The 13787-nt window shown below is 41.1% G+C and overlaps 1 protein-coding gene across 2 annotated transcripts in view; it reads right to left on the bottom strand.

Annotated features, from left to right (window-relative positions):
* LOC121294028 (exportin-5) overlaps nucleotides 1-13787 on the bottom strand; it is a 100676-nt gene that overhangs the window by 70257 nt on the left and 16632 nt on the right. For both annotated transcript variants that reach the window (XM_041217528.1, XM_041217537.1), the window contains exon 2: nucleotides 1578-1699. In XM_041217528.1, coding sequence (XP_041073462.1) covers nucleotides 1578-1699 — 122 coding nt within the window. The remainder of the gene's footprint in view (nucleotides 1-1577; nucleotides 1700-13787) is intronic.

Genomic DNA, 13787 nt, shown 5'->3' with positions numbered 1-13787 from the left:
TAAATACTACGGAATTTTATCTGTTTTTGAAATATATTTTACAAAGAGAAAACACTTCAGTATTTTGCTGCACAAGAATTAGAACATTTATAACTATTACTATTTTCAAAGAATTGCAACATACACCAGCATGCACTGAAAAAAAATTAAAATGGGGTCAAGGAAAACTATACATATGGAACAAAAGTCTCTGTTTAGCCTATATTCTAAACCAGAGTTGGGAAGGAAGTGGGCAGTGATAGAAAAATGGCCAGGGGTGGGGTTGGGGGTTGGGAGGGGAAGTGTTTAATCCAAATCAGCTACGAATAAGCATTTGATGCAGGAGCAAGGAATTGGTCTTTGTCCTCATAACTAACATGCCTGAAACTCAAGGCCCAAGTTTTGGAGTGGTATTGGAGAATGAAATGGTTTGCTATCATTATTTCACTGAAAGCGACAGCAACTTCTGAAGCCCGCATATGTACAGATTAACACGGAAAGTCAGAACTTGCTGACAGTGATTTTATGTTCCTGCAGAGCATGCATATTTAAGGCCACCCAGAGTGAAATCCCTAACAAAATCAGATGATTTTATACCATTAGTCTTACTGTAAAAACCCTCTAAAAGAGTTACATCTTAAATGAATGAGGATTATTTGGTTCAATAAGAGCATAAGAACTTCATAATTACTTTGAAACAACCTCTCTGACCCTGAATCAGTAATTTTATATTATGTAATGTCAAATTATGATTTAAAAAGTTATGAAAAAAAATGCTGAACTTTGTTTATATCAATAATATAGTTCCTATTTAAATCCAATCAATCATTTATTTCACTACCTGAAAATTTAAAAGGATAATGAGCTGTTAACTTCCTGAGTTGCTGTCTGTGAGAACACTGATTCTGTGCTCATCTAATTACGGACTCTCATTCCCAAATTGAATTGTTCCACCATTGGTGGCCGTGCCTTCAGCTGCCTAGATCCCAAGCTCTGGAATTCCCTCCCTATGCCTCCCCCTCGATTTCCTGCTTTAACACACTCTTTAAACCCACTTCTTTGACCAAGCTTTTGGTCATCTTACCCAAGATATCTCATGTGGCTCGATTCCCCAATTATATTAGTCCCTAAGCCCTATTTGTCTCTTGTGAAGCTCATTGGAACATTTTATTATGCTAAAGGTGCTATAAAAATAAGTTGTTGTCATTTGCTGCTTACCCTGCTTGCTGACATCACTGCTGCCACATACCTGGAAATCACCTTGGCTTGGCAGTAAATTTAAACTGCTTCGGGAAAGGAAATATCTGCACCAGGGATTGCTAGATCTTTATGGGCAGCTTTCTCAAAGGTCAGGGGCAAGCACCATTGCTTTGCCACTGACTGCAAAATTTAACCCACAGTCAAAACTCGGATTGAGCTGGAAGCTGAATGTTTCAGAGAACTCATTGAAATAAATGCACAAAATGCAAATAAAAAGTTAAAATTCACCAAATTTGATTTACAGCTGCACAATGTTCTACTTAATCTTGTAAATAACATTATGATTTTTTGGCATTAGGTTTATATAATAACAGTTGCACAGTGAAAATTTCACTCACTTGATAGAATGCTCCAGTATCTGAAGTCCAAAGTGGCGGACAATCCCTGTATTGTTTTTCTCAGCCAGACGTAGCCCACACTGCACTGTATGTGGACACTTCTCCTTAAACTCTTCACAAAACTGTTGAAGTAAGAAATATATATGTTTCTACAGTTTACTTACAGAATGCTACCATTGTGAAACTTTGCTCAAGAGAATACTTCCCAGCAAAAAAAAAAACACACACAAAACAAACAAAAAAAAAATATCAATGAACATGTTAGCTTGCTCAGCAACATTAGATCTGAACATGGCATTTTGGAATCTGAAAACAAATGCAGTAAACTGAATGCTGGAAAGCAAATGTGTCAACTGAAAATTGACACCTTTGTTCAATTGGTGTAACATAAGATAGCATGAAAGAAAACCAACTAGGAATAAAGTACAATCTCATGCTGCTGTGTAGCTAAAGGAGCCACAAGTGAAAACCTTGTTTGGATTTTTGCTAATCCTAATTATGATAGAACCACACCTATTAATATAAACAAGAAATTGCTGGAATTCATCTTTTATGGTCAGCATCATGAACATGGAAGCTAGGAACAGGAGTAGGTCATCCAACCCTTAAAGCCTACTCCACCAGGCAATAAGATCATGGCTGATCTGATTGTGGTCTCAGCCCCCATAACCCTGGACTCACTTGTCCATCAACAATCTAACTTAGTATTAAATTGACCCAGGCTCCACTGCTTTCTGGCAAAGAGAATTCCACAGACTAATGACCCACTGTGAGGAAAGTCGTAAGGGAAGTCTCAGTCTTAAAAGGGAAACCTCTAATTCTTAAACTGTGTCCACTAGTTCTAGTTTCCCCAACAAGAGGAAACATCCTTCCAGTATCCACCCTTTAAGTCCCCTCAAGGTCTTATATATTTCAATAAGATCACCTCTCATTCTTCTAAACTCCAATGGGTGCTGTATAGGCACAACCTTTTCAACCTTCTTCATAAGATAAGCCCTTCATCCCAGGAATTAGTTGAGTGAACCTTCTCTGAACTGCTTATGTAATTTTATCCTTTTTCAAATAAGGAGGCCAAAACTATACACATTGCTCCAGATGTGGTCACACCAAGACCTTGTACAGTCGCAGTAAAATTTCCCAACTTACATAATCCATTCCCACTGAAATAAACACGAACATTCCATTTGCCATCCTAACCACTTTTCGTACCGATACACTAACTTGTGATTCACACACCAGCACACCTAGATCCCTCAAAGCTACTGCAATATTTCTCCATTTAAAAAGTACACCGCTTTTCTATTCTTCCTGCAAATGTGGACAAATTCACGTTTATACTCTAATAACTGCCAAATTTTTGCCCATTCTCTTAACCTATCAATACCCCTTTGCAGACACTCTGCCTCCTCTTGACAACTTACTTCCCCACCTAACTTGGCATCAAATTTAGCAACCAGTCTCTTCATCCAAGTCATTGATATCGATTGTAAATAGTTGAGGTATCAGCACTGACCCCGTGGCACTCCACTAGTTACAGTTTGCCAACCCAAAATGAACTAATTTATCCTTATTTTGTTTCTTGTTAGCTAACCAATCCTTTATCCATGCTAATGTTATCCCCCCACCCCACTACACGTGTTCCTAACTTGTGTAGTAATCCTTGATGTGGCACCTTATCAAATGCCTTTTGTAAATCCAGGTACACATCTATGGGTGCCCCTTTATCCACCTTGCATGTTACTTTCTCAAAAAAAACTCTAATAAAGTAGTTAAATATGATTTCCCTTTCACAAAGCCATGTTGACTCTCCCTAATCAAATTATAATTTTAAGTATCCTGCTAAAACTTTAATAGTGGATTTTAGCAATTATCCTATGATAGATGGTAGGCTAATTGGCCTGTAGTTTCCTGCTCTATGTATCCCTCCTTCCTTGAATAGAGGTTACATTTGCCATTTCCAAAGCGCTGGGATCTTTCTAGATTCTAAGGAGTTTTGGAAGAACATAACCAATGCCTCTACTATCTCTGTAGCCACTTTTTTTTTTAAGACCCTAGGGTGGAGGCCATCTTGCCCTGGGGACTTGTCAACCTTTAGATCTAATAGTTTTTCGAGTACCCTTTCCCTGGTGATTGTCATTGTTTTTTAAAGTTCCTCCCTCCTTTGATTTTTAAGTATCTTTAGAAAGTTTTTGAAGTCTTCTACAGTGAAGATAGACACAAAACACCTGCCCAATGCCTCCGCTATTTCCTGGTTTTCTATTATCAATTCCACAGACTCTCTCGCTGGAGGACCAACACCAGCTTTGGTTATTCTTTTCCTATTTAAATACTTGTAGAAAGTCTTACTATTTGTTTTTATATTTCTAGCTAGCTTTCTAACATACTCTACTTTCTCCAAGTCATTCTTTGCTGGTTTTTAAAACCTGACCAATCTTCTAGCCTACCACTAATTTTTCCAGATTTGTACAGTTTCTTTCAATTTGATACAATCCTCAACTTCCTTAATCAGCCATGAATGATGCATCCATCTCATAGGCTCTTTCTTTCTCACTCGGATAAATCTTTGCCGAGAGTCATTAAATATCTCCTTAAAAGTCTGCCACAGCATCTCTACTATCCTGCCTTTTAACCTAGTTTCAAGTTCACTTTGGCCAGCTCTACCTTCATAGTCTTATAGTTACCCTAAGTTTAAACACTAGCCTTAGACACACACTTCTCCCCCTTGGTCGGAAACAACTATGCTAAGCTTAAATAAGGGTAATTACAAAGAAATGAGAGCAGAATTGACTGGGAGTGGACTAGGAAAGGAGCTTAGCAGAAAAGATGGTTGTTGAACAATGGCAGACATTTAAGAAAATAGCTCATGGTTCACAACAAAGATATATCCCAGTGAGAAAGAAGGATACCAGGAAGGGGTAAACCAACCATGGTTAACCAAGGAAGTGAAGGATAGTGTCAAATTGAAAGAAAAAACGTACAATGTTGCAAAGATTAGTGGCAAGCCAGAGAATTGGGAATGTTTTAAAAAACAACAAAAGATGACCAAAAAAACAATAAAGAGGGAGAAATTGAACTTTGAGGGTAAACTAGCATGTAATATAAAAACAGACAGCAAGTGCTTCTTTAAATATATAAAAAGGAAGAGAGAGGCCAAAGTGAACATAAGCCCCTTAGAGAATATGGTTGGGGAAATAATAATGGGGAACCAGGAAATGGCAGAGGAGTTGAATAAATACTTTGCATCAGTCTTCACGGTAGAAGACACTAATAACATTCCAAAAATACTAAATAATCAAGGGGCAAAAGGAGGGGAGGAAATAAATATAACTATCACTAGAGGAAAAATATTGGGGAAACTGATGAAGCTAAAGGCCAATAAGTCCCCTGGACCTGACGGGTTGCATTCTAGGATATTGAAGGAAGTAGCTACAGAGATAGTGGATGCACTGGTGAGAAAAAGTCCCAGAGGATTGGAAAACTGCCGATGTAACACCCTTATTCAAAAAGGGAGGGAGACAAAAAAAAGTTATCTGTAAGCCAGTTAGTTTAACATCCACCATTGGGGAAAAGTCTATTATAAAGGATGTAAAAGCAGAGCATTTAAAAATGCATAATATAATCAAGCAAGGTCAGCATGGCTTCATGAAGGGGAAATCATGACTGAAAAATTTATTAGAATTCTTTGAGATAACAAGCAGGATAGATAAAGGGGAACCAGTAGATGTAATATGTTTGGATTTCCAAAAGGCATTCAACAAGGTACCACACATAAAGCTACTTAATAAGAGCCCATGGTGTTGGGGGTAGTATATTAGCATGGATAGAGGATTGGCTAACTAATAGAAGACAGGGTTGGGATAAAGGGGGCATTTTCAGAAAGGCAACTGGTAACAAGTGGAGTGCCACAGGGATCAGTGCTGGGGCCACAGTTATTTACAATATATATTAATGGCTTGGATGAGGGAAATTAATGTACTATCACCAAGTTTGCAGATGACACAAAAATAGGTGGGAAGGCAAGTGGTGAGGATGACACAAAGAGTCTACAGAGGGGTATAGACAGGTTAAGTGAGTGGACAAAAAATTGACAAATGGAATATAACGTGGGAAAATGAGAGATTATGCACTTTGGCAAGAAGAGGAGGAGCTGAATATCACTTAAATGGAGAAAGCCTGAAGAAAGCTGCAGTACAGAAGGATTTGGGGGTCCTCGTGCATGAATCACAAAAAGCTAACATACAAGTTCAGCAGGTAATAGAGAAAGCAAATAGAATGTTGGCCTTTATTTCAAAGGGAATGGGGTATAAAAATAGAGAAGTCTTGCTAAAACTATACAAGGCACTAGCTAGACCACACCGAGTATGCAGTGAACAATTTTGGTCCTTTTATCTAAGGAAAGGTAAACTAGCATTAGAGGCAGTCCAGAGAAGGTTTACTCAGTTGACCCTGGGACGGAGGAATTTTCTTATGAGGAGAGGTCAAGTAGGTTGGGCCTGTACTCATTGGAGTTTAGAAAAATGAGAGGTGACCTTATTTAAACATAGAAGATTCCTAGGGGGCTTGACAGGGTGGATGCGGAGAGTCTGTTTCCTCTTGTCGGAGAGTCTAGGACCAGAGGGCATAATCTCAGTAAGGGGGTCACCAATTTAAGACAGAGATGAGAAGGAATTTCCTCTGAGGGTGGTGAATCTGTGGAATTCTTTACCACAGAGGGTTGCAGAGGTTGGGTCATTAAGTATATTCAAGGTAGAGATAGATAGATAGATTTTTAATCAATTAGGGAATCAAGAGCTATGGGGAAGAGGCAGGAAAGTGGAGTTGAAGATTATCAGATCAGCCATGATCTCACTGAATGGTGGGGCAGACTCGATGGGCCAAATGGCCTACTTCTGCTCCTACATCTTATGGTCTTCAAACTGAACGTGAAATTCTATCACGTCACGGTCACTGTAACCAAGCGGCTCCTTTACAGTGAGGTTATTGATTAATCATGTCACATTGCACATTACCAGATCTAAAATAGCCTGCACCCTGATTCTAAAATTTTGTCCCGAATACACTTTATGAACTGGATTAATTAACCTCATGCTTTACGCTGAATGATATTTGTGCTGCAAGTTGCTAAAAATGAAAACTGATCATAATATAATGATGTCAATGTGGCATCTGGAACCTCAAAACTCAAACCTAATGATCCAACTCTTTAATCAATGAAACAAAGGAGGAAAAAGAAACTGAGCAAATGATGGAAAAGGAAATAGGGTACATTAAAGTCAAGTTAGAGACAGGTGGAGAAATGAGGAGGGAATGAAAGACTGGATGATATGGGGAAAAAAATATATTGTTTTTACTTCAGAATTCCAGCACCTGCAGAGTTTTGTTTTTGTATAAAAAACAATTAGGTTTGACCTTCATGTTGGTTCTCTCAACTTGCAGCAAACTCAGTCCTGCATCCATTTCCATCAGGACTCTGCTAGCTTAGGTCTGTAGTCATGCAACCGAGCCAGTCTTGACAATGAACGTTCAAGTCCTACAACTAGAGTACATTCCACGCCCTTGTTACCCATTGTGCTCCTTCCAAGTGATGTTCAACATGGAGGAGCAGTAATTCATCAATTGAGGGAGAGCAGTAGATTGGAATCATCAGAGGTTTCCTTACCCATGTTTGACCTGGTGCCATGAGATCTGGAGTCCATCGTCAATATTTGACACTCCTTGGGGCACACCCTCACAACTGTATATCTGTGCTGGTACCTCTGGTGGGCCTGTCCTCCCAACGGGACAGGACATAGCCAATAATGGCAGACATGTTGTCTGGAACTTTAGCTGAAAGGTATGGACCTGTGAGCATGTTCATCACAACAATAACAAATATTTACATAGTGCCTGTAACGTAATGAAGCGTCCTAAGGCACTTTACAAGAGCATTATATGACACCAAGCCATGAGGATGACAATTAGGTCAGATGACTAAAAACTCGGTGAAAAAGGTATGCTTTTAAGTATCTTAAAGGGAGAAAATGATGTGCAAAGATGGAGGCACAGGAAAGGTGTAGGAGCTTGGAGCCTAGGCAACTCAAGGCACCCCTAGCAATGGTGGAGCAATTAAAAACTAGGGAGGCCAGACTTAAGAGGAGCACAGATATCAGAGCTCTGAAGAAGTTATATTCAGCTCGAAACATTAAATCTGTCTCTCTTGCCACAGATGCTGCCAGACCTGTTAAGTTTTTGCAGCACTTTGTTTTTATTGCAGATATCTGAGGGTTGTGATGCTGCAGGAGATTACAGAGATATTGGGGGGGGGGTGAGGCCAAGGAGGGATTCAAAAACAAGGATGAGAATTTTAAACACAAGGTGATGCTTGCACCGAGGTGATGGGGGTATAGGACTTGCTGCAAGTCAAAACGTAGACAGCAGAGATTTGGATCTCAAATTTGCAGAGGATAGAATGCAGGAGACCAGCCAGGAGAGCACTGGAAAGTCCAGAGGAAAGAAAGGTTTTAACGAGGGTTGTTGCTTGACTGGTCTATGACACAACTAGCCAGATGTTAGGGAGTTGATTGGCTGCATTCTCCTTTGTCATTTCCAGGTGGTCTGTCTGGGTTTATTCCTTTATCATTTTGCATTTGGTTTAACACAACTGAGTAGCTTGCAGGTAGGTATATTTCGCAGGATAGTAGGAAGAGTCATTTATGTTGCCATGGGTCTGGAGTCACATTTAGGCCAGATTAGGTAAGGCAACAGATTTCCTTCTCTAAGCACATTAATGAAACAATTCATCCAGTGTTTTTTTTTTAAATGTTTATTATTAAAGACTTCTGACAAAAAATCTTTTGGCTTAAAATAGTAACTCTGTTTCTCTCTCCGCACAGGTTGCCTGGCCTGAGTGTTACCCACATTTTCTTCCGTACTATTTGATTTCCAGCACGCATTTTTTTTTATGATTGAGAATGGCTGCACAAGTCCTTGAGAAGTTATGAGTGAATGCCAGGATAAGTATGCAAAATATATAAACAAGTATTCCGCCATGAGTTTATTAAACCAAGAAAATCAGAAGCCAGAAGACCAGTTCTTCAAAACTGAAAAATAAAATTTGTTTACAATATTCTTTCTCCGAAGATCAGCAGTGAAGTAATTATAGCATATTTATAAAGAGGAAAGATCATATATAACCATAATCCATGAATACATTGTTCACGATCCAAAATACATTGGGTCAGCCTATTCCAGGTTTGATATTTCATGAGATACTGCATGAACTGGCAATTTTAAAACAAAGGCTTTGGAGACATGGGCAATCTGGAAGGCCATATTTATGGCCAATCCTTAGTGCCCCATTGTAGTGACTGTGCAACTGAGCAGCTTGCTGGGCCACTTCAGAAATTCAAACCAGATCGAGGTCTATCCCTGGTTGCCCTGGAGAAAATGGTGGTGAGCCACGTTCTTGAAATACTGCAGTCCACGTGGTCAAGGTATTCCTACTGTGCTGAGGTAGAGAGGAGTTCCAGGATTTTGACCCAGTGACAAAGCAATGGTAATACATGTTATAATCGGAATGGTGTGTGTTCCCACTGCCTTTGTCCATTTACATGGTGGGGTTTTGATCATTTGGGAGGTGCGGTCAATTAAGCATTGGCAAATTACTTCAGTGCATCCTGTAGACAGTGCACATTGTAGCCTCAATTCACTGGTGGTGGTGTGTGTGTGTGGTGGGCGGGGGGGGTGGGGATGTTTAAAATAGGGTAATAAATGGCTGGGTTGAATTTGTCCTTCTTTTGTGGATAGGATCTACCTGGACAATTTTCAACACTATGGATGCGATAGTTCTACTGAAACAGCTTGGCTTGTTCTAGAGTACGAGTCTACAGCACAATAGCCAGGATGTTACTGGGACCTATAGTCTTTGCTGTCCAGTGTATTCTGAAATATTTTTAATAGGAGGCAGAGAAGGATTATTAACTTTGTATTTGTGGAGGAAGATGGTTACAAATAGTTCAGCTGTGCCTTTGACACTCACGTGCTGAGCTTTGATGTTATCAAGGATGGGGCTGTTGATGGACATCCTTCCCTACTGTTACAGTAGTTGCTTAACAGCCACCAACATTCATGATTGGATGCTGCAGGACTGCAAAGTATTGATCGGATCTGTTGTTTATGGGATTGCTCGGTTCTGCATATAGCATGCTGCTTTTGCTATTAAGTATGCATGCAGGCGTGTGCTGTTGCTGACCAGCAAACACAAGGGTGATGGGTAAATGGCCGGGTATTGTTTAATATACATGCAAAGCCTCATATGACTTCAGATTTATGAGAATGGGAAACTGGCACTGAAATAATCCTGAATGGAGATAAAAACATGAACAAGTGTTTTAGGAGCAGATAGGTCAAGGCAGAGTTGGAGGCAGGTGGTATAAACAGAGGTAGATATGGGTTGGCCTTGGTGAAGAAAAGGGCAGAATCTCATTTAGTGTTAAATACGAACCTGGGACCAGTTAAGGGGAAGGAATTAGTGGTTGGAGATCAATGTATTTAATGGAAGCCAGTGGTGGGGTGGGGTGGTGGAAACAGTCCCCCTTCCAGTTGTAGAGCCGAAGAGAGCACTGTGTTACCTTTTCAGGGAGACCTGAAAAATTAAGTTTCAATCAGATAGTTAAGTGGGAGCAACTGGCCTTCCCTGGGATTAAGGAGCCAGCAACTCATCGCTTAGCAGCACCATCAGGAAGGTGGTGGCTGCTGCTGGTATGACACCAACCCAAGGTCCAGGATGACCTACGGACCCAGGCACAGCCAAGTGATAGTAGGTGGTGTGTCACTGGGGAAGGAGCTTGGCAGCAAGGGCAGAAGGTAGCTCTCAGCAAAATGCCCCTTTCCTGATGCCAGGTTCCTTGATCAGGCATCAAGTGCCTTTGTGTGAGGGATTCTTCCCCCCCGCCCCCCACCCGAGATCGAGAGAATGGTGCTGAATTAGAACTGGGTGTACACCCTTGTGTACACACTAAATGTGACATAACCTTTGAGAGACATAATCTGAAAACACATTGTTATGACCAGGATGGGAGGAGTGCACAAATCATCAAGCCTCACGACCCCACAGGCTGTACCATTTATTTAAATGTTTAACTTTCTCACCAAAATGGCAAATTGTGCACCTATACCTCAAGTAACCAGAAGAAAAGAGACTCTGACAAGGCTTCTTTCAAACACTCAGAATGGTTAATTTATTTTAAAAACAAAACTTCTTTTAACAATTTGTAAGCACTTGTTAACACACTGTTGTAATCGGGAAGTATAACTATCTCTTCCTAACTATCGGGAAGTATAACTATCTCCCCAGCATACAGACAAACAAAGGACAAGTCTCTCTGCAGAGATGGGCTATGAAGGATGGGTATTGTTAAAAAAAAGGTCCGAAGGGTCTCAACACCATCGACCTGAAGTCCTAGTGGATGCCTGGAAGTTCTCACCACTGGTCTCAACTTTGCAGGTTCAAATGCAGACCAGTTACACCTAGATGAGGGTTCTCTGGCTACAGGTTGATAGCCACACACAATTTTAGGTAAGGTAGAAAGAGGGAGCCAGTCAAGGTAGCCATCCTCTGTCAGCATGTTATTCAACAAGACTGCCTTCAAAACAAGCAGGTTCACAACTTAAGATTTTTTTTTCCCCTCTCCCATGTGATTGCCTGTTTGTCACCCAGCTTTTCATTAAAGTGCTTGGCAGTTCAACACAAGCAAAACTCCTTCTCAAGTACCATACAAGTCAGGTGATTTCTTTGAAGAGGCCTGCTTGTTGACAGTTCCAAGGTGAACTTATGGCCTTTTAAAAAAAATTCCCAGGTTAGCATCCACATTGCTAGAGCATGCCAAATCCTTCCATCCTGTAAAAGAAAATTTCAGTCTTGAGGAGATATGACTCTAACAGGGTGGCATATTAGTATTGTTATTGGACTTGTACTCCAGAGACCCAGGGTAATGCTCTGGGGACCCAGGTTCGAATCCCACCACAGCAGGAGGTGAAATTTGAATTCAATAAAAAAAAAAATCTGGAATTAAAAGTTTGATTATGACCATTGTCCATTGTTGTAAAAACCAATCTGGTTTACTATTGCCCTTTAGAGGAGGAAATCTGCCATCCTTACCTGGTGTGGCCTATATGTGACTCCACAGCAATGTGGTTGACTCTTAAAGGCCAATAAATGCTGGCCTCGGCAGCGACACTGACATCCAATGAATAAAGAAAAAGAAAACAACAGATAGTACCAGGACCTCAAACTAACCTTTCCAGAGGACACAGCAATTTACTTGAACTTCTTTCAACTTAATATTTGCATTCATTCTTTATAATGCTGTCTCATCTACACTGGGGAGACCAAAGTAAGAAGGAAAGTTGTAGGCTGCAGACAGAAAAATGGCAACCGGATTTCAAGCCAGACAAGCGTGAGGTGATGCATTTGAAGGGCTCAAGCAATGCAAAGGAATACACAATAATTGGGAAGATACCGAGGTGTGTGGAGGAAGTCGGGGACCTTGGAGTGCATGTCCACTGATCCCTAAAGATAGCAGATTGAAAAGGTGATTAAGAAGGCATATGGAATTCTTCCATTTATTAGCCGAATTAGAGCAGGGAGATTATACTGGAGCTATATAAAACACTAGTTAGGCCGCAACTTGAGTATTATATGCATTCCTGGTCACTTCATTACTGAAAGGATGTAGCTTCACTACAGGGGGCACAGAAGAGATTCCCGAGGATGTTGCCAGGACTGGACAATTGCAGCTATGAGGTTACATTGGGTAAGCCGGGGTTGTTCTCTTTAGAACAGAGGCGGCTATGGGGAGATTTGATCGAAGTGTCACGATTGTGAAGGACCTAAATAAAGTGGATCTGAAGGACCTATTTCCCTTAGCAGAGAAGTCATTGACTAGGAGGCATAGATTTAAAGTGATTGGTAGAAGGATTATAGAGAAAATGAGGAAAAGGTTTTTCACCCAGAGGGCAGTAGGGATCTGGAACTCAATGCCTAAAAGGGTAGTAGAGGCAGAAACCCTCAACACTTTTAAAGGTTGTCTGGGTATGCACCTGAAGTCCCATAACCTTAAAGGCTACAGACCAAGTGCTGGAAAACAGGATGAAGCTGGGGGACTTGTGTTTCAGCCAGCAGATACAATGGGCAGAGTGGCCTCCATCTGTGCCATAAATATTTCTACCTTTTCTAAATATATGAAAAGGAGGAATGTGCAGGGATGTGGGGAGAGGACAGAGGAGAGGCTGTACATGAATTGCTCCTTAGGAGGACCAGCGTGGACACGATGGGTCAAGTGATGGCGTAGTGGTATTTTCGCTGGAATAGTAATCTAGAGACCCAGGGTAATGTTCCAGGGACCCAGGATTGAATCCCAGCAGATGGAGGAATTGGAATTCAATAAAGAACCTGGAATTAAAAGTCTAATGATGGCCATTGTTGTAAAAGCCCACCTGGTTCACTAATGTCTTTTAGGGAAGGGAATGTCCTTACCCGGTCTGGCCTACATGTGACTCCAGACCAACAGCAATGAGGTTGACAAGGGCAACTAGGGGTGGGTAATAAACGCTGGCCTGGCCGGTGACCCCCACATCCCATGAACAGAGAAAAAATGGCCTCCTTTGCTGTAATGATTCAAGCGCTTGGTAGTTGCTTTGCTAAACTGTGGCTAAAAGAGGTCAGATGCTAGGTATTCTGCAGTAATTCTTATCAGGGGTGTGTTTGACAGATTTTTGCTCTGTATGAGAGTCAAGGGCTGTAGAGGGCAGGCTGTAAAGTGGAGTTAAGATCACAAACTAATTAGCTATGATCTCACTGAATGGCGGAGCAGGCTTGAGGAGCCAAATGGCCCACTTCTGCTCCTATTTCTCATGTTCTTAACTTACCTCCTGAGTCCCCAAGCCCTTTCCATCATCTACCAGGCACAAATCAGGAGTGATAGAATATTCTCCTCACCTGCCTGGAAGAGTGGAACTCCAACAGGCACAAACTTAACACCATCCAGGCAAAGCTGCCTATCTGATTGGCATTCAATCCACTACCTTAAAACACTCCCTTCCTCCACCACCAGGTCACCATGGCTGCAACATACACCGTTTACAAGCAAGGCCACCTGCGGTTTTATAATCTTACCTTTCTAGCAGTTAGCCTCTCAAATCAACAAGGCCCCAACCTTTAAGTGTACTAAT

Source organism: Carcharodon carcharias, chromosome 2 (genome assembly GCF_017639515.1).
Source record: "Carcharodon carcharias isolate sCarCar2 chromosome 2, sCarCar2.pri, whole genome shotgun sequence".
In the NCBI taxonomy this organism is placed as follows: Eukaryota; Metazoa; Chordata; class Chondrichthyes; order Lamniformes; family Lamnidae; genus Carcharodon; species Carcharodon carcharias.
Note: the sequence above shows the minus strand (reverse complement) of the source record. Positions and strands in the feature narration are given on the sequence as shown.